Below are 19,892 nucleotides of genomic sequence, written 5' to 3' on the forward strand. Positions count from 1 at the left end.
AAGAGGAATGACCAAATTAAGGACCTCAAAAATCATCACTTTGTTTTGAAAATGCTGTCTTCAGCTTGTGAACTGAAGAACCAGCATCATCAGGCTGGATGTCACTCTCTCCAAACTAGCAGAGCTGTAATAGCTGGGTGACTTTCTCACACAGCCACCCTCTCTCAATACACAGAGGAAAACTGTGGCATCAGATACCAGGAAATCAAAACAGTACCCCTTGATTTTCTGGTATCCCCTTCTTGGCACTTAAGTGACTTCAAATCATGGGGAAGATGGATCAGATGCTTGGTTGAAGGTCCTTCAGTGTGAGACAGATCGTGGAGCAGTGGAGTAAAAGCACTGACAGTCTGTTGCATTGGTCAGAATTTGCAAATCACTTCTTTGTGCTATTCTTGGGTTGATCTTTTCCAAACTTGATCAATTGTGTACACAGAAACCTTCTTACTCTGCTGAAATGTGTTAATGTGAGAGCTTAAACTATAGAATTGCTGTATTTTCTTGGTATCTGACATTCTAATACTGATTTCACAAGAATAGGGTAGCGGTAACTGAGTTTATTTATTTCCTTTAGGAAAGGGGAAAAATGGAACTACATTTTTTTTGTGAAAGGATGCTCACGTAACCGCTTGTGGCACATTCTATTTTAAAAAACTCCCTTGCACGCCCTCTGGCTACAGCGAAACTGCCCAAGGCAGCTAAGAATTAAAGATAATCTCCTGTCAGGTCCTGAACGCAGCTTACTGTCTCTTAGGCCTAGAATAAGACCCTTCAGGTGTTTGGTCTCCAAAGATGTAAATGAAGTGAAGTGCACAATGCTTTTGTAGGGATCTTAACTCCTTACATGCATCTTCACTGACTAAATGTAAATCTGAGTGGGATCCCAGCCATTCGCCCACTGACAAATAACAAGAGATGCATACTGCAGGGAACTGCGCTGCAGTTATGTTACACCATAGACACTCCTCTCTGCCTTCCAAAGGTTTTATGAGTGAAACAGGACCAGGTTTCCTTGGAGTCTTCCAGTATACAAACACAACTCACATTACTATTAACAGAAGCCAAGCATGCCTAGTAAGACAGCAATCATCAGCCTTGCTGCACAGATGAAGGAATTCTACCTCTGTCCTTTATCAACAAGCGTTTTATCGTTTAGCAGCACAGTGTGGCTGGGAACATCAAATAAGCCAGTGACTTATATATGTAAGAGCTTTACTCAGGATACTTTATAACATGGAAAATGAGATAACAGGTAATTGCAGAAAATCATGTGAAATGGCATATTTATTAAAATAAAGATTGAAAATTCAAGAGCGAATGAGCCTACTGCAAACTGGACAGTCTTTGGTGTCCCTCATGGGAAAAATCAGTGCTGATGGTTTGGAAATAACAAGATTTGCTGAGTTCAATTGGAAATTAAACAACTATAGAGCAAAAAAAGTTAGGCAGATGCACAGCATCAGAGCAGGAAGGTGCCAATGAGGCAATGCTCTTGCAATGATGTGTTGAGTTGGTCTTCACACACCTGGGCTCCAATTTTATCTACCAGTGCTAAAATCTCAGGGGCTGGTAGAGCCTTTGCTGATCAACAGGACAGGAGAGCTGGCAGATGGCATCCATTTGGCACTTTGCAGTTCCTAGTTTGGCATAGCCAAATCCAAAGCAGGGTGCAAAAGGTAGGGGGGCATTTGGAGCTGCCTTTTAAACAGACAAGGCTTCTCAGCCTGAATGAAAGATGACTGCTTCTTTTCTGTAGTGACTAGTTCTGACTCTTACAGAATTACCAAAAAAAAAAAAAAAAAAAAAAAAGGAAAGCAGCAACTACTGAGTGAGCCCTGTTCTCTGTGCCTTAATTCTTTAATGTAGGAGATTTCCCCCGTTACACTGGCTTGCTTGTTCTTGATTAGGTTTTTTCTTTTTTTTTCTTGCCTGGTGATTAGTTAGGGAAGATAATGGAGCAGGTGATGACTGAGAGTTAGTCACAGGATGGGATAGCTTGCAGCAAACTGTCATCAAATGGGGCAGAGACTCTCCCCCTCCCCTCTTCACAGCTGAAACTGTGCGATCCTGTCACAGGGACCCAGTAGAGGAAACATGGTGACTCTGGAGCTCTCTCTGCCATTTTAAGACTGTGATGGGGCCACTCTGACACTTGCAAGATCAGTCGAAGAGCCCATGCTCCCCAGTGGTCTGCCCCTCTCCTGCCCATGGTTATCACTGCCATAAAGGTGGGGAGAAGTAAAAGAGGCGCATAGGCAAACACGTGCTTGTGTCTCAGATGCCGCAGCTCATAACCTCTAATAGCTACAATATAGAGATAAACAAACTATATGTAACTATATTTTATATATAAATATATATGTAATAGGTATTTATATATCTATAATTACATACTATATATTAGATGAGATGACTATAACTGCCAACTGATGGCAGTTCATGCTACCACGCTGCGGCCACTTGGAAGCTGACACCATGCCTGCTTGCTGCTCCGCCAAAGGGGTTGATAACTTCCACCGAAGGAAAGCAACAGACAGTTGCCAACAGCAACTCCTTACACTACAGATGCTCATCAGCAGGAGCCCTTAGAAATCAATATGTGTTTTTCCCCTGTCACAAGAACAGGTTCAGACATGAATCTAAATGCATTACTTTCTATTTGGAAAAAAATGCAATATGCCATTACAGAATGTAATAAATGACTTAATACGTCAAGTAATATAATACAGAATGTAATATTATAAGCATTAAGCATTTTAGAGCTACCATTATATTCTTCAAGAGCTTAACTGTAAAAAGTACGACATTGATATTTATTGACACACACATCTACAACTCTCAGGCCCAAACATATGAGCGAGTCAACTGACCATCTGTTTCCTGTTAAATTCATTAAATTTAAACTTCCACTGAGATTTAAATCTAGTGCACATTACCTGGCATTTTTTGAATTTGTTTATCACAACTCAGCTGACGCATGTCAACTTGTTCAGCTTAAGTTCCTGCGTCTTCGTTTTAGTTAAAACTTTGTAGCATTTTTTTCCATCAGGAAAAATCTGTAAGCTCCACATAAAACACACACACACACACACACACACACACACACACACACACACACACACACACACACAGACACACACAGACACACACAGACACACACACGTGAGTGCGAAGGTTAAAAGCTTTCCCTCCATTCTATCTTTCGGTCTCCTCAAACAGGAGCATTCCCTTTTTTTCTGAATGAAAATCAAAGAGTGAACTTTAACAGCTGACTTGTGTTTCTTAAGCAGTGTCCGCTAATTGCACACGGCATAGCATTTACATGCAGCTAGCCGCCCCCTTAATCAGCATGCGCGTTCCTGAATGCTGCTGCTTCCCCTGCTCGTCCTTCAGTACGTGTCCGTCTCAAAGGAAAAACACGAAGCAACGCTGAACTCCCTTTTGTAACAACACTGCTGCTACTATAACTAGCTGGAGAGATCTCTGAGCTAATGAGACAAATGCTAAGGCTGTGGAGGAGTGCCCAGCGCTCCTGCCCTACGTTAACTCAGTGACAGACAGACAGCCGTGGCACGGTGCGCACAGCATGCAACCCTTTAGCCTGCAATACTGGTAGGGGAAAACCTGGCAATACATAGAGTGCCTGAGCGTACAAAGATACGACTGGCCATATGCCCTGCTCACATGTGCCACCACCGGCAGCAGCAGGTGCAGTTCCCAGGCTCCTGCCCGCCAAAGGAGCCCTCTGCTCCCTGCCTGCAAAGAGCAGGCGCTGAAGAGAAGCGAAATCGGCCCGGAAAGCCTCCCAGTTTAGAGGCAGGCGACAAAACGCTCATCATCATGGCCGGCGGCTGCTGGCAGCTTACGCTATTCAGGGAGAAGGACCTCAGCTGACTGCTGGCTCTGTGCTGTCACAGAAGGCCTGCCTTAAGAAAGAGCTCAACTGGGAGATGGGGACAGCATTAAAGAAACAAAAAAAGTAAACCAAGTAGTCTGGCATTAGGTCAGCCCTTCAGGTTACCTTGGAAAAACTCTGAATTCTGCACCACAGCATCAGTGTTGAGGGACACTGCTGCTATTCTGAGAAAAACCATGTTGAATGCTGGCCTAGTTGCTGTTACTACTGCCGTATAAGCCAGGGTTTCCCGAAATAGTGCACTCTGCACAGCCTGCCTCCGAGCACAGCTCAGGGGTGCGGGAGCAAAACTTTGCTGCAATGGAGAAATGCAATGTTTTAGTCCCCTGAAAAACTATTTGGGGATTTCTGTGCTGTACTGAGGCTGATACATCCCCCAACCTAAAGGATGTGTAGTACAAAGGCACCAGTTTTCACTTAGGTTACAACTGTACTTTGACCTAGGGACTGATTTCTAGGGCCACGGCAAGAGGTCTAGCATTGAACCAAAATGTTTTGTTCTTCAACAGCCTTATCTAGTAATGGCAGCAATACTGGTGCATGGAGCAATAGGTCTACTTGTAGAAAGAAGCATTTTTGCCAAAAGTGCCTTAGAAACAACGGTGAAGCAGTCAATAATGGCAAGTGGCACTATGCACACTCCTTGAATTGAGAGTAAATTATCAAACATGACTTACTTATTTGTCTAAAATCAGAACCATTCCCTTAACTGTATGGGAAAAATTTTCAACTGAGTGCCTCCCCTCTGCTATATGAATTTTATGTTCAATTATATACCCACACAAAATAGGACTGTTGGAAGGAGCCACCGCTTACTTATAATCAAAACCATATCAATATGACTAATCACATCAGCTACCTTGCATATTAGGTGTCTAATAGCTGCTATCTACAGCCTTTAAATGAAACAGCTTGTCTAGACTTTTTTCACTAAGCAATACAACTGATTCCCAATTTTTGAGGAAGCAGCTTCAATCCCAGGCTGATGCTTCAAGCTATGAGGCAGTACTTAGGTTCACATTCAGCAGAACACATCTGCATGCTCCCTGGTCAGCCTGGGAAGGCTCTGCTGCACCTGAAATGCTATCAAAGCAAAACCTTCAGATCCTATGAACATTAAGAAAAAAAGTCCTATGAAGATACCATGCTTTTTTTTTTTTTTTTTTTTTTTTTTAACCCTGGACCAATACTGCCACTGTCAACAAGAGTAGAAGTGACTCTGCTGCAGCTGGTTTGGGATGCTTCTTGTGCAAGCACAACTGGTCAGTGAAAAGAGGTAGGGCATTTGCCTTCCAATCCTATGAAATAGTGGGTATTCAGTGACTGGGAGGTTTCCCAGGATTTTATGCTGGGAGGCTACTTTGCAGCATGATTGCTGCTCATATTAAAAGTATGACTATTATTTTTTTCCAGTAGTTAATGGGATTCCTTCATCTCTCTGTCTTCTGGAATCCTTCTATAGAGCATCCAATGGAGAATGGACTCATGTGAGATGTCTACGTATTTCTCTTGTTTTGATCTCTTTTGATTTCTTGGCCAGCTTGGGAGAACTATTTCTCACTCTCTCAGATTGTGAAGAACATGATCTTGCGAACGATGATTTCACTAGTTTGACTGCCATTCACTGCAGCAGAGCCTCTCCAGGAAAACATGAGCAGTCACTGATGATCATGGGAGCTCAGCTAGTTCAGGTGAACTTGTGTGCCAAAGCATTTGCAGGCTCGGGCCCTTGAACCAAACTGAGTCTTTAGAGCTCATGTGTCTTTTTTTCCCCCCTGTCTATTGACAAGCAATCCTAAGAATGTGCCACTAGCAGGCAAAAAATAGAAACAGGACAGAAAAAGCAATGGACCTGGAATTTCAATGCAGATGAAATTTCCTAGGATGAGCTTATGAAAGAACTTGCCTTGCTAAATACTAAGGAGAACTTTTGAAAAAAGTTATAAAACAAAAGCCTATTGCAGTAATTAAAAATAGCTCTGCACAGGGTGGTGCTGGTAACATGAGAAACTCATGATCTATCAGAACTCGAGTAAGCTGAGAAATGCCCAGAAGGGTTAAGAAAATAATCAGTTCAGAGAAAGCTTTGAAATTGAAATAGAATTCTCAGAACAGTTTGTAAAGAGGAAAGTTTTTCCCCTTTGTGGGTCTCCGCAAATACCAACAGATTCAATCGAGGAGAACACGACCTTGGACTGGGAGACCAAGGTGAGCAGCACTAGGGAAAGCCTCAAGGTGTGTGATAGGAAATGACACGAAAATTGCAGAAAGTCTCCAGAGGATGGCAGTGAATGACACACTCACTGAAGACGTACATCTGTCACCATTATGTATTGTAGTGAGTACAAGCTGAGAGTCAGTGCTGCTGGCTTCTAAGCCATGTGGAAAAAGAGTCCAAGCTTAAATTTAGGAAATGAACAGACACCCCGCCCAGCCCCATCTCAGCACAGCCCGGGGTTGTCCCTCCCTGCCCTGGGATGCTGCAGTGGTGCTGTCTGCAGCACAGCCATGGCCTTGCCTGGCCATCTCAGATCTGCTAATAACCATCCTCGACAGAGGTACTGTTGGTCATGCAAGTCCATCCAAAGAGGGAAGATAGTAGCTTGACTCATTCCAAACACTAATGTAAATCCACCCTCTGTAGAAATACGAGTTGTGTTTACCATACTCCTCCACTCCATCATTTGCTATTATCCACAACCCTATGCAAGTTCTTTTTCCACTACTACCCGTCTTTTGCTAAACAGACTTGTGCAGAAAGAAGCTTTCTTAGAAAATGAGTATCATATGCATGCAAGCTCGTCACTTTGTAATGATGTGCGTGCAGCAAGATTTCTTCCTTAGGCTGGAAAATCAAGGAAGCATGAACTGACCTCTGATGAAGCTCTATATGGAACAGATTTGAGTCCCTTAGGCCTAAATACAACACAGGCTTCTGATCTTCAGATGTTTGTAGCTGGTTACTTTCTGAAGTCAAAAAAGAGAAAGCTGAATCTCTTATCAGGACTCACCAGGAGTTTTGTGGAACTTCTATTTTAAAGTGAAAAGACCATCTCTCTCACATCTTGCTTCAGAGCAAAATTCAAAAACCCTCTCGTGATTTTCTTCCCCTTAAATTCCATGGTAAACTCTAATAAACCAGCAACCAATGTTGATTTGAGCTGGAACTATCACTGTATCTTCAGTAATTCATCAGTCTGCTACACTTGCACACAATCACAAACTTGTTCCAGCTCCAGAAAGAGAGGCTATGCAGCTGACTGGAACAATTTTGATGTTCATTACCGTCATTCTAAGCACCTTCATAGATGAATTAAAAAAAAAACAGACTAGCTTCTGTTGATTTCTTACCTCTAATTCTACAAATCTTTGGGTATACAGCACATGACAGACGTAATACTATAGTTTAACCTACTTGAGCTTATATTTTTAATAGCATGTATTACTTTTGACTAGAAATTGGATAGATGAAAAAAATCATGCAATACTATTATGACTTAAAATTATTTAGTTTCTTTTAAAACTGCTTGTTATAAAGGAGGTGTAGTGGTAGGTTTAAAGGAGGACTGAAATGGAAAGATTAATAAATACTCCCTTTGGTATTCAGGGCCCAAGTTACTGTTACGGAATACATCTCTCTTTATGCCTTTTTAATGTTAGAGTAGGTATTTCTAACTAGAATACTGGAATTGGTCTCCCTGGCTGGAGTAAAATCACTCACACAAACCTTGCAGTCTGCAGAACTTAGCTGTCAGTCCTTGCAATTTTTTCCCAGCAATCAAGACTTAATTTTTTTTTTTCCAGTATCAGCACAGTCTCTGAGATTGCCCTTTTTAGCTCATTTTGAGAGTAAACAAAACCAACTTGCATGAAAGTACCCTTAGCATGGAAGACTTGTGCCACATGAGGGAGCAGGCACTTCCAACACACGCTACCTTTTCCATCATTTGCAGTAAATTATGGATGTCAGGGGACAGCCTGTCATTCCAGTCCACATTAGACAAATGTAGTGCTTCATTTTCCTGATAAGCTGGTTATCAGCAATTCTGCTCTTGAAAAAGGAGATAAAAGAAAAAATGGGGATCTCTGATACCTCCTTGCATCTGGAAGCTGACTCAAAATGAGAAGTAGTGAAGGTTTCAGAAACCGCCTGTTGTTTTCATTGAACAATTAAATAAAATAACTCTTGCCTTCAAGATCTCTAGTCTGAGTTACTGCTGACTGATTTTCTTAGTGCTCTAAGCACATTACTTTGGCTGCATTCCCTTTTCCCTGAGAGGAAAGCAAGAGAAAACTCACCTTTCTTGAACTGCTAGTGCTTTAGCATTAGGTACGGAAGATAATTTTCTGCTTTACATGAAAGCCAGAGGGTTGACCAAAGGTTTCTTACCGTTAAGGACAACGCCATGCAGACAAAAGTGAACTTCTTGATATGTGTCGCTGTGACGGTGCTGTTAGTGTTCACCAATTTATTGCTGGGGTTATTCTAGGGCGAGAGAGAGAGAGAGATAACGAGCATTAGCTTGGCTCCAGATTGCTGGGGAGCTGACAGCACCAGGGTCATGTGTTGGATCTGACTCTGCGTGCATGCATGCCCTCGTTTGCTTGTTTGCTTTTTAATCCAGCCTTCTGACTGAGTACTTTGTACCACCGCAGAATATTTTCCACTTAAATTGGCAATAACTGCTCATATGGTCACTGAGGGCTCAGCAATCTCCTTTTCCAAGGGGTAAGTCCTATTTAGCAAATTTCAGCTGGAAAAATGATGTTAACTCATTCTAAGGAAACACTATGTGATTTTTGTTACCTTAGTTTAGAGCTTGTAGCATGTTTTAACAGACAGGAAAAATAGGATTCCTTTCCCTTTTCCCACAGAAGGGTCCAGGATCCATACACCAACGTTAACACCTGCACTGATCCACTCAGCCAAGCAGCTAATATAAACAAAGTTCCAGGAACACCTGGCTCTGTTAATGCAGTTTAATGAACAGAACATAATTAGAACTATTAGGTGTTCCACCTTGAACATGGGCTCTGTGCTCACACGGTAGCAAATCTTTATTTAAAACAACAGCAAAAACTCTCCTTCAAATGCATAATATAGCAAATGATGCTGAAGCTTTAAAACTGACCCCAGGGAACACACTAGGACAAACTAAATGGTCTGTGAAAGGAGAAGAAGGGATATCAAAAGCCGGGTATCTTTAGGTAGCCCTACAGCAATATGCTGTAGGGTCATCTACTGCAATTACCACGGAGCTGTTTGAGATACATGGGTAAGTGCTGAACTGATAAAAATTGTACCATGAGATCTAGTACAAGACTTATTCAAACTTGATGTAATTCAGATAGAACAGCAGTATCTGTCACATGGTCATTTTGCTTTACTGAAGTTACTCGTAAGAGAAACAGAAACTTATATAAACCTATCTTGGGGGTGAACAAAAAGCATGCGAGCTCTGTGAAAGGTACACCATTTCATACACATGAGTAGCTGATGATATTTTGTGATCCAAAGCTTTTGTGGTGATCAGTGCAGCGATGGCACCTGCACAGCCCTGCTGTTCTTGCCTAGATTATCTGCTTAGAAGCTGGACTTCTGCATACAGGCAATTCATATGCTGAAGCAGGAAGCTATTCCCAAGTCTGCCCTTTTTGGGAACGCATTATGAAATCTCTCCACACCATTTTCTTCATAAGCCTATCCTTATTTCTTGTGTTTCTGAAGAAATTCTTTGCTATCATTAGTTTTTATATATGTGAAGGTGGGCTTTGCTTATCCCACTCACCACTGTATAAACAAACTTTGCTGCATGGACCAACTTTCTAATAGGGCTAAAATAACTGAAATGAAAAAAGGCACATCAAAATCCAGCCATGTAAAACAGATGTGAAGAAAGAAGAAGAGCTCTTGTAACTACCTCGGTGGTGCTAACACTGCCCTTGTCCTACTCTGCCTTTGGTCTAACTTTTGACCTTATACTCTTTATTCCTCTCTCTTGCACATTGCTCAGTTCTTAGACTGAAGCACTCGCTGTTCAGTGAATAGACTAAAAAGCCTATCCATTCCCATTTATTCATCAGATAAATAGCACTCACAACTTCTCCCACAGCCTGTGCTGTGGCTGTGAATCACATGGCACAGTCCACTAGGAATACTGGCATTATCACCATGCAGAAGTAGCAAGCAGAGCACAGAATTAGGATATTCCTGTTTTCTTCTTACAAATCAGTAGTAACTCTTATCCTTAGTGCAACTGCTAGGCCATGAAATTGCTCTGGACACAGAGTTGCATAAAAGATTGAAGCTTGACTCTGCATCTCCCTTACAAACGTGAGTAGAGATAACAACTCCCCTTTGAAGACAAGAATCTGTGACTTCTCCTGGTTAGCCACCGAGGAGGGGCATACCTTCTGGATCCCAAATCCCATTTATCAGTTAATGCCACTCATTGTGCTTCTGCAGGCCATAAGCATCACCATCTTTCTGAGTAAGTGACAGACTAAAACTGAGCCCACATGTATGCAAACTGTTTCAACATCTGAAAACTACAGCCAAGGTTTTACAAAGTCTGGAAATAAAAAGAAGTTCTAGCTGGACTTTCCTGAGAAAGCCTTAGCTTAAGAAAACAAAGCTTTTGAAAAGCATGGTGACAAGTGAATCATGTGTGATCAAGAGTAAAACAGTCCTCACAGAGATCCAAGAAAAATAACATGGGTTTCTGTTTTGGTATTTATTGTGTAAAAGGCACAGAGGAGGAATTTGCACTCATGGCTGCCAGGATAAGATACCCTTTATACGGTTGCTACTGTGTTTAGCACATTGTATGCCAAATTGCTCTTAAAACATGGAAGGAAAATCCCTATTCTAGGCTTAATTGGTAATTAGATCAATCATACCTATTTGGGCCTTATGCTAGCTTTTTCTTCCCCAACAGCCATTTGCTCCTTGGAGCTTTAGGAGCAGTCCTTTCATTAAAATAAACAAAGGAAGAAAGCATGGTCTCATCCTGGCACCCCTCAACCTCATAGCACATCTTTTGTCAGCTGAAATGAGACCTGGATTTAGGCCTCTTGATTACCGTTAATTTTGCAGGGCAATAGTTTGAAACAGTTATACACTTGACTGTAGCTCATAACACCTGAGGTTAGCAGGCTCTCTGTTTCCTGTTCCCACCCAATCTAATCTTGCAGTTTATTGGTTTTGTGTTCTACAGCTTCTTTTCAGCAGCATGACCTCCAAGAAAGCCTGTATGTTGTATTTTATCTGACATGACTATTTTAGCTGAATGCAGGCAAGTTAGTTAGGAAATTATGACTGATTTGTCTTTTCTGTGTTTTGTTTTTAAATTCTCCTTGGAAACATGGCGGATTAGATCAAACACGGCTTGCTTCAGCTGAGCCCATCCCTGACCAAGCAAGTATTTTATTTTTTTATTAATTATTTGGAACCATAAAATTCAGGTGACATGACTATTTGGCAAATAAAGAGAAGGAAGGGACTCAATATTTGAATTACAGTGCCACAGAATGCCACTTTTCTTCACACAGCAGGTGTGCCAGCAATTAGCAATTCTAAAACAAAGCAAAAAAGAGTCTAAACAAAACTAACTTGTTTACCTGCTGCACAGTTCTAGGAGCAGTCCTTGCACTCTTATGTAATTAGATGATTTGCCAACAAAAATCTTCATAGTCTTAGTCAGCTAAGTCAGTAACATTAAAATAATGTATGCTATCTTAGTTATTGTCAGTCTGTGAGATATCCTTTGCTAAATACTAATACAAATTAACCCAAACCCATCTCAGAGATACTGCAACATCTAAAGAACAGGCTGGCTCTGAAAGAAAGATGTGAGCTTTTTCACTGTCAGATACTTTGCGAGAATTTATTTCATTAGCTAAGTAGCTGTATCACATTTTAGTAAGTGAGGACTTTTTTTTAAAAAATCCTTAAAAATATGGCATCTATCTATTCAAAAGGTAGCTTAATACCTTGTAACTCAGAGACAAGACTAAATTCAAACTAAACAAAAGCCTGAAGCCACCAAAAACCATTTCATGTCAATGAGAGCTTTAAGAAAACCTTATCAGTGGGACAAGAAAAGATAGGTATCAAAAAGCAGGAGTAAAGAGAAGCAAAATCATAGTTGGCCAATTAAGGCAGCACTAGTTGATCTGTGATTGTTTTATTCTTTTAAAGAATCTACTAGACAGGATTAAGGAGGCATGAATTAACTTTCTTGGTTAATTTGTCTGATAGAAGTTCCTCTGACGTCACCAAAGCTAGCCCTACATTAAAATGTTGTACAAGGGAGAAAGAGGAGGACCACAGATGTGAAACCACACTAAAATGTATTTACCATACTCCTAACATGGGCGCTCACCTTGTCGAAAGCAGGGTATACCGCTCTAATTTCTGTCAGCCAGCCATATGGCATGTGTCCCACAGGATATGTAGCTGTCAGGATTGCCACTGCCTGTGAAAAGAGACAAGGAAACATGAACTTCATACCTTTGAGGAGGATAGTTAAACTAAAGTTGTACGCAATGTCCCATGAAGATTACCACATTGACCTCGATGGAACGGGAAAGCAGGCAGGCAAGCGGGACCTCTTCGTTTCAGGAGCACTGCTGGAGTGGCCGTCCTTCGGCCAAGCATTTTACACTCAGGAAATCATACGTGCCATGAAGCTACACTATGCAGCTCTGCAACTTCGCCATCGCTCCAGTACTTTGGGATAACATCTAATTTAAGCTGGTACGTGCCCCGCAGGAAGCTGAATACCTCCCTCCCATGTTTCTCCTCAGTTTTTTTCTCTAGAGACTCCCAAGTCTCTAGCAGCATTAAAGCTCACCACTAGAGCTCTTATTTGCTTTTTAGCGCATTCCGTAATCTTAATTTTTACACATTTTACTTGGTTAGTCACATGTAAAACAGATTAAAGTACGACAGATTGACTACGAAATAGTTATACCAATATAAATGTTAGGCCCCCGAGACTGACTGACTTCGGGTGTTAAACTGACTGCTCTGGGCTGGGAGGCCCTTAGGAGACTAAAAAAGGTCTCTGCCAGCTTCGGTGCTAATCAACCAAAATCAGACAAAAATAATTCCAGATGGCTGTTTTTAGCATGAGAAACAACTCATTATCTGAAACTTCAAAGTAGGTCTTTTATACTTTCACAAGTACAGTCAAAGATGTACATCAAAGAAGTAAAAAACCTACATATAAGTATGTATAAAAGATTTTGCTGATGTTTCCTGTTTCAGGAGAAAAAATCCAAACACAGGTACCCCAGCAACACATGCCCTCCCGCCCCCTGCAAACGAAGCTCCTTTTCTATAGCAAGTTTGGTACGATTTTCCAAAATATCCTCCCTCCTACACGTAGGAAGGGTGTTTAGGGAGCACTTCCCAAAGGTGATTGGAAATCCACTGCCATCCCAAGTCTCCCTGTTGGCAGAGCTGAAGTGGGCATCAATACCGAGGACAGCCACGACATTGCTGATCCCACACGTCGAAACGGCTGCCTGCCTTTTGCTTTCACAATCAGCTCTATTACGATTCACCTAAATTCAGATTCATTTTACACCTGGCAACTGTAGTGGTAAGAAAGACCCTTTTTAACTACTGCTGTCTCTTTTTCACTGCTAAACTTTCTACATACAGTTTCTTGGTTATCTGACCCCATTTTCCTGTTACAAATGTAATCGCTGCTCCTGCCTGGTGAATGATCTATACAAACACAGGAAAGTGACCATGTAATAAATTAGTTTTTTCCCTATGCTGTTTAAAAAAGGGGAAAAAAGTCATCAAATCCACAGAGTAAACTGGAAGAGAGAGGGGGAAAGATTTTTCTTGTAGCTGAAATCATGTTTATTGTAACTTGAGCAAGCAATTGGTTCAAAGAAAACAAACTGGAATTTTAATACAGTACCCTTTTTAATTGCAACTTTCCCCCCTCATTACTCTATTTTCAGCAGACTTTCCATCCATATGAATCCATATTGGATTAAATCAAATAAAGAATATAAAAGATATTCAAGTTCTGTTTATTTTCATGCTGATGTCCAAAAAGACTGCAAAGACGCAATAAATGCTAAAGAAAATAATACTCCACTACCTCATTCTGTATGCTAGATTCCACTTGGATTAAATTAGTGAATGTTTTAATGCTGAATTTTCTTCCAGTGTTTTTTCCACCGACTGGCTGGATCCCAAAAAACGTTCATGAAAGTTTTCCTAACTGTCTAGGAGTATTTCACAGGGGAAAAATCCTCCGTCAAAATAAACACCAAAAAAGTTATACCAAGCACCATAACGGTGTTGGCAGTCTGAACAGAAGTAGTGCAGGTTAAATCAATGCAAGTGGGCTTGTGTCCTCATGAACATGCCACACGCTAGCCCTTCATGGGGACACCAGGCCCACAGTGATAGGTACTATAGGTGCTAGCTATACTCGTGCTCCAGACACTAATGTTACCTGTGCTGCCAGCACCTCCCTTTTCAGAAGCAATTCTTACATAAATCAAATAAAGCTGAAATATGATAATTCCTGCTAGTATAAAAAGCCCAGCAAACTACCATCTGTGACATGCTAACGATAACAAAATGCAAGAGGCTGGCCACGAAATGTGATGCATCTAAAACCAAAAGTCACCAGGAAATGCAAAACTGATCTCTGCTGACCTGCTCTGGCTCCCATTGTACTGAAAACATTATTAATGCACAGACAGATCCCGGGCTTGCCCATGGAAATGCATTACATTTGCTAAACTCTCTCCCACAGCTGGGAGATTTGCACACAAATTTGCAGCCCCTGGCAACTCCTGAGTGAGTAAAATACACAGTATCATATATGACAAGTTAGCATTGCTGAGAGGACGTTTGTTAGGAATCAGCTACTTGAATTTGCCTTTTCATTTCCTCTCTTATTGTTTCTCCTATAGAAAAAATGTGAGAGATTTGCTAACAACTAAGTGGACCTAGACCTCCTCCCGCTGAAACTGGTGACAAAGGTCCCTCTGACCTCTTAAGAGGATGGGTCGGCTCATGGCAAGCATTTGGCGAAGACTCTGCATTACAACCCAAAGTCCTACGCCCACCAGTTCATCCGCGATGAGACCTCACATGCATGCACTGGTCAGAGACACTCCTTAATAGGTATTCTGGAACAGGACACATTTTTTTAATCACAAGAGCCAACAATTGGGCATGGGATTTCCACTTCTTTTATCTTAGAGAGTGCTGAGAAGTTGCTTGCTAGCAAAACCTGTAGGTGTAATCTGAAATTCCTTGGAGAAACAGGGTACGTTTCACATCTCAACCAGGAGACAGATTTTCTTTACACACTTCCATCTGTCTCTGCCTTATTCAGTGCTATGCACTGGCTTCTAAGAGCAGTACCATTTCACATCAATTTGCATAGCCATAAATATACATGACACAAAACAGTGGAACATGCGATTGCTGATGACTGTCTTGAAATCTCTGGGTTCTGAATGCTCCAGAGCATACCTATACATTGAGCTTGGAAACTTTGGACATGGGAACTGAACACATGATTCAGCGAAAAAATTCTGCTGGTCTAGTTTGGGTGAGCTCCCAGTAGGCCTGGCAGCAGTGCCCATAGTAAGAGTCTGAACAGTCATCTTTTCCAGGATAGAGAGCTCACTAAACAGAAATGTATTTAGGACAATTTTTTTCCTGCCAATATGGCTGAGCAGAGAAAGACAGAGGCAGCTCCAGGTAAATGAAAGTTTGTAGTAAAGCTGAGTCTCACTCTCTTACCTCTGTGGCTGAAGAACTGCCACCTAGGTCCCGCGAGACAAAAAGGTTGACGATGGGCCTACTTATTCGCTGAGTTGCCAAGATTAATGCCAAAGGCCACCAGAAACTCAGCATCTTCCTTATTGTAGCCTCTCCCTGCAACAGGGAGAAAAAAAACCAAAGCAAAAACCAAGTGGCTTTGAAAGCAAACAGGCAGAACTGAACCAAAAGCACAGTGAAAGGATTTTTGCTTTTCCCACTCATTGTCAGTTTGGTACATTCAGTTCAACAGTTTTCAATAGCTGGAGCCTAAAATATTGTCACCCTTGTTAGTAATACTGATTCAAATGCAGCTGTCATGGATGTCAGCAAATAATGTATAGGGTATCTACATAATTTGTTCTGGCTACCAGACAAAGATATGTAAATTCCAAGATGACATTCAAGGAGAAAGACGAATTTTGAGACGTTCTTCCCCAGGAAAAATAAGTGCCCACTTAGCTACCTTACTGCAGCTCATCCTGTGTTGTCTTACAGTATGAGAAGGCGAGAGCTCAGTACAGAGCTGCTAAGCAGAAAGCAAGTACTGTAAAGTACTGCCTCATGGGCGCTGTTGCTGGAACGGTTTCCATCCTGCCTCTTTAAGTGAAAGTGTCTTTTTTTCCTGAGCGACATAGAGGGTAGGCCCTTCATGCACTGTGTTAAGACGTACCCCCATTTCAGGTCCGCTTCTGTCAGGAATGACGTCATGTATGTTCCTGTAGTAACCGAGGCATAACGTGGTACATCGGACCAGTGCTCCCATGTAGAGAGACAAGATTGGGATCAGAAGAGGCTCCCTGCACTCCAAGTGACTGTGAAGCAAAATGGCTACAAAAACGACCTGAAGGGGAAACAAATAAATGATTAGTGATTTGCCTCCCTGTTCTTAAGGGCCCACATTTCTCCTGTCTGACTCCAAGCTAGTCCATTTGAAGCACAACCATGGCCACGTACAGTATCTCCTTTCTAGCCCAGGACACTTTGAAACTTTAATGAGGAACACGCCACCCCCACCCCCATCCCCCTGCATCTGACCATACATGAGAAGACTATGAGTTAATGTCATACAGAAGCTGTGCAAAAAAAAGCACCTGAAGGTAGTAGGCAGGCGTCAATCTAAGAGCCATAAATAGCAGAAAGTTAGCGTGCAAGCCTGGCGAGGTCCAGCAGCAGGCGTGCAGCTGAGTATCGCCCTTCCCAGGAGAATATGCTATTCTGATAAATGGAAGCTGGAGGCATACTTCTGCGGTCAGCGCCTAAGCTCTGCCTTTTTGCGTGTGTGTGCGTGTGTGTGTGTGTGTAATTAAAAGCCAGATGTTTTGAAGCATTCAACTTAGCTGTTAGAAGTAGGAAGTCCCATGTCATCCTGATATTGTACTTTTTGAGTGAAACTTCAGCATATAACCATTTTCTCTACCCAAGTGCCACACTGATGTGACTGAAATGGAAACGTTCAGGCTGAAACCGATGAACAGCTCATAATGCAGTCTCATGTGATTAAATGCTCAATCCAGAAAATGCAAAGGGCTTGATTAATGAGATAGAATTCTCTTCTATTAAGCACATAGCCTGACAGCATGCCTGTTATTCCAAACGTCTTCAGATGGGCAGGCAACTGGGAATCCAACTGCATTTGGTTCTGTGCACAGCAGGATCAAGAATAACCCTACCAGGACATGCTAGCATTCAAGTGAGTTGCACAGAATATAAAAGTCAATGTTCAGGGGTCGATTTTCATTCCTAGTATTCAATACTTCAGAAAAATCACACTGTGCAGATGTTTGCTAGGTAGATCTTGCCCTTTATGAGAATTTGCAAAACAGCTCTTTTGAACTCTACAAAAGGAATTTTTTCAGTAAATAGAAGCCAAGTCAGTCACAGAAATGTGTACATGAAGCTATGCAAGGAGAATTGACTAGTGCCTGTGCACCTACTGCTTGTGTGGGGAGCAGATGCAGGTGTGGGGAGTTCTGGAGCACAGGGAATCTCAACTTCTTGTCCTCTGGATTTGCTCTTGCTCTGTACAAGGATTCTGTCATAGGCTGGAGATAAGATGACAGGTGCCTTATTCTCCATAGCTTTGGCTTGTCACATACCCACTAGTTATTGTGTAAAGGGCATGCGTCTCATGGCCAAAATACAAACTCCAGTTTCTGTATTTAGCTGTATATGACCTGACATGCATCTAGAGTCAGCGAACTTTGTAGGTCGCGCCAGAACAAGAGCAGAGCCTGGGTGTTAAGGTCATTTATTGTAATTGGTATTATCTTCAGGGATTTAATGCAATATCAAGGAGGGGCAGAGTACTCACCAAACATAGGACAGCAGCAGAACTGAATGGTTATACCTGGTTTATGGTTTGCTCATACTTAGTGGGAGGAAAACGCTATGGAGAATTGAACTAAGTGCTGTTGGCTTCATACTTCCTTTGATGTTGTATTATTATTATGCTCTTTCCTCCCAAGTCATGACATCAGCTGGTAATAGGGCAGTACAGTCACTGATTTACAGGTGTTGGGATCTTCCAGTTGATAATGTGTTTACATATACTTAAGAAGAGGGCTCTATATTGGTTCTTAAATGGTATAACACTGGCTATCAACAAGGAGTATGAAAGTTGTCCTATGAGCATGTCTAGTACAAAGCAAAAGGATGTTTAACACCTCCCTCACAAATGGTAGTTCAAACAACATTTGAACTTCTCTGCATCACCCAGGGCTATCAACAAAGTTGGCTTCTGCTGCAGTTCTGAGTCTTCAACTTTTGGCCCAGTAACAGGAACAGTGCTATACTGGCACTCAGAAGATGGCTTACACTACTGCGTTTTACCAGATCAGGCAGCATGTGCAAAACTGACAGGTCAGCTGGAGAATCAAGCCTTCACTTCCCCACCAAAAAGCCCCATTCAGGATTTCAGTGTAACTGTGCAAAGCACCACACAAATGCACATGGTGGAGAAATGTGACTTTCAAAGTACTCAGCCTTCAAACCGATAGCAACCATCAGTCTTTTTGGCTGAGCTCTCTTTTTCTCAGATGTACATGTGTATATAGCTTATTTCTTAGCCATTGTAAAACAGCCTCATGGAGGTGCAGGAGGCACGGCCTTAACCTAAACAGTCCTGCTTCCCTGCTCCTGACATTGCTTAGGGCCTGACTCAAACCAGTCAAATGAGACCAGTCTCAGCAACAACTGTCAACAAAGAGCTTGCACACAGCAGGGAAACTACCGGAGAACGGCACGCTCCTCACACAGGATTGCTGCTTCTGGTGCGTTGCTCATGGCAGAGGGGGAAGGCTGTCCCTATGCAAAAGAGCCACCTCTTAGGAAAGCACTGAGTCCATAATACAACAGAAGCAGTGATTGCTAAGAGCAGTCATTACCTGAGCTATGACATCTGAGATGGAGGCACATCCCACAAGGAAACTGTACTTATGTTTCAGCAGAATGCCAGCATGGGTCCAAGCCTGAAAAGAGCGGAGTTTGGAAAATGACTGTGATATTTGCTAATGATTCCAGATCCCAAAATGCTGTTTTTCGATTGTTACATTACATGTAAACAACTTCTGAAACTCTTTCCCACCCGCGGCATTTGATGGAGCTCAGGAAAATCTTAAGGCAGTAAGGCAGAGAAAGCACTGCCGCATTTAGCTCCTTTTTGCCTGGACTGAGAGGGAGAAAGGGAACAATTTTACAGCTTCTGCAGAATTTTCTGACGTCTAATAAGAAGCTGCCTCTTCTTCATAAAAGGGATGCTGTGCAGGACTGATTAGAATTCTAAAAAATCCAAGAGAAAAAGGTTTCTCTCCATTCACCAGTTTGATGCATCTCTGAAATGTTATACTCATTGGCTTACTGAGTTATACTGAGTCTGGTCTGGAAAAGAAAACCTAATGATCCAACTTCTTTTTATCTCAGCTATCATCAGCAGTTAAAGTGCAGAAAGTGGTAGAGAAAGTGGTGGAGGCACACTGTGAAAAGATTCCCCCTTCTCAGTTTTGTACAGATGCAGAGGAACTACGAGAGCTGCCCTATTTTCATGCTGCGCAGGTAAGCGGTAAGCCAGGTGACCCTGGAGCAGCAGCCCAGCCACACATCTGGCTCCCACATCCATGCATTTGACATATACTGGACTTAGCTGTGCCTGCAAAAACTGATGGTAAT

The 19,892-nt window shown here is 42.0% G+C and overlaps 1 protein-coding gene across 1 annotated transcript in view; it reads right to left on the reverse strand.

Moving 5' to 3' along the window:
* The window catches only part of ANKH (ANKH inorganic pyrophosphate transport regulator), a 109,355-nt gene that overhangs the window by 24,335 nt on the left and 65,128 nt on the right, over positions 1–19,892 (reverse strand). Inside the window, exons 4-8 of the mRNA XM_026121852.2 lie at positions 19,112–19,195; positions 16,399–16,569; positions 15,708–15,842; positions 12,301–12,393; positions 8,307–8,402 (exon numbers count right to left, since the gene is read on the reverse strand). Of these exons, the coding sequence (XP_025977637.1) occupies positions 8,307–8,402; positions 12,301–12,393; positions 15,708–15,842; positions 16,399–16,569; positions 19,112–19,195 (579 nt within the window). The remainder of the gene's footprint in view (positions 1–8,306; positions 8,403–12,300; positions 12,394–15,707; positions 15,843–16,398; positions 16,570–19,111; positions 19,196–19,892) is intronic.

The sequence above is a fragment of the Dromaius novaehollandiae genome, chromosome 2, assembly GCF_036370855.1.
Source record: "Dromaius novaehollandiae isolate bDroNov1 chromosome 2, bDroNov1.hap1, whole genome shotgun sequence".
Lineage (NCBI taxonomy): Eukaryota > Metazoa > Chordata > Aves > Casuariiformes > Dromaiidae > Dromaius > Dromaius novaehollandiae.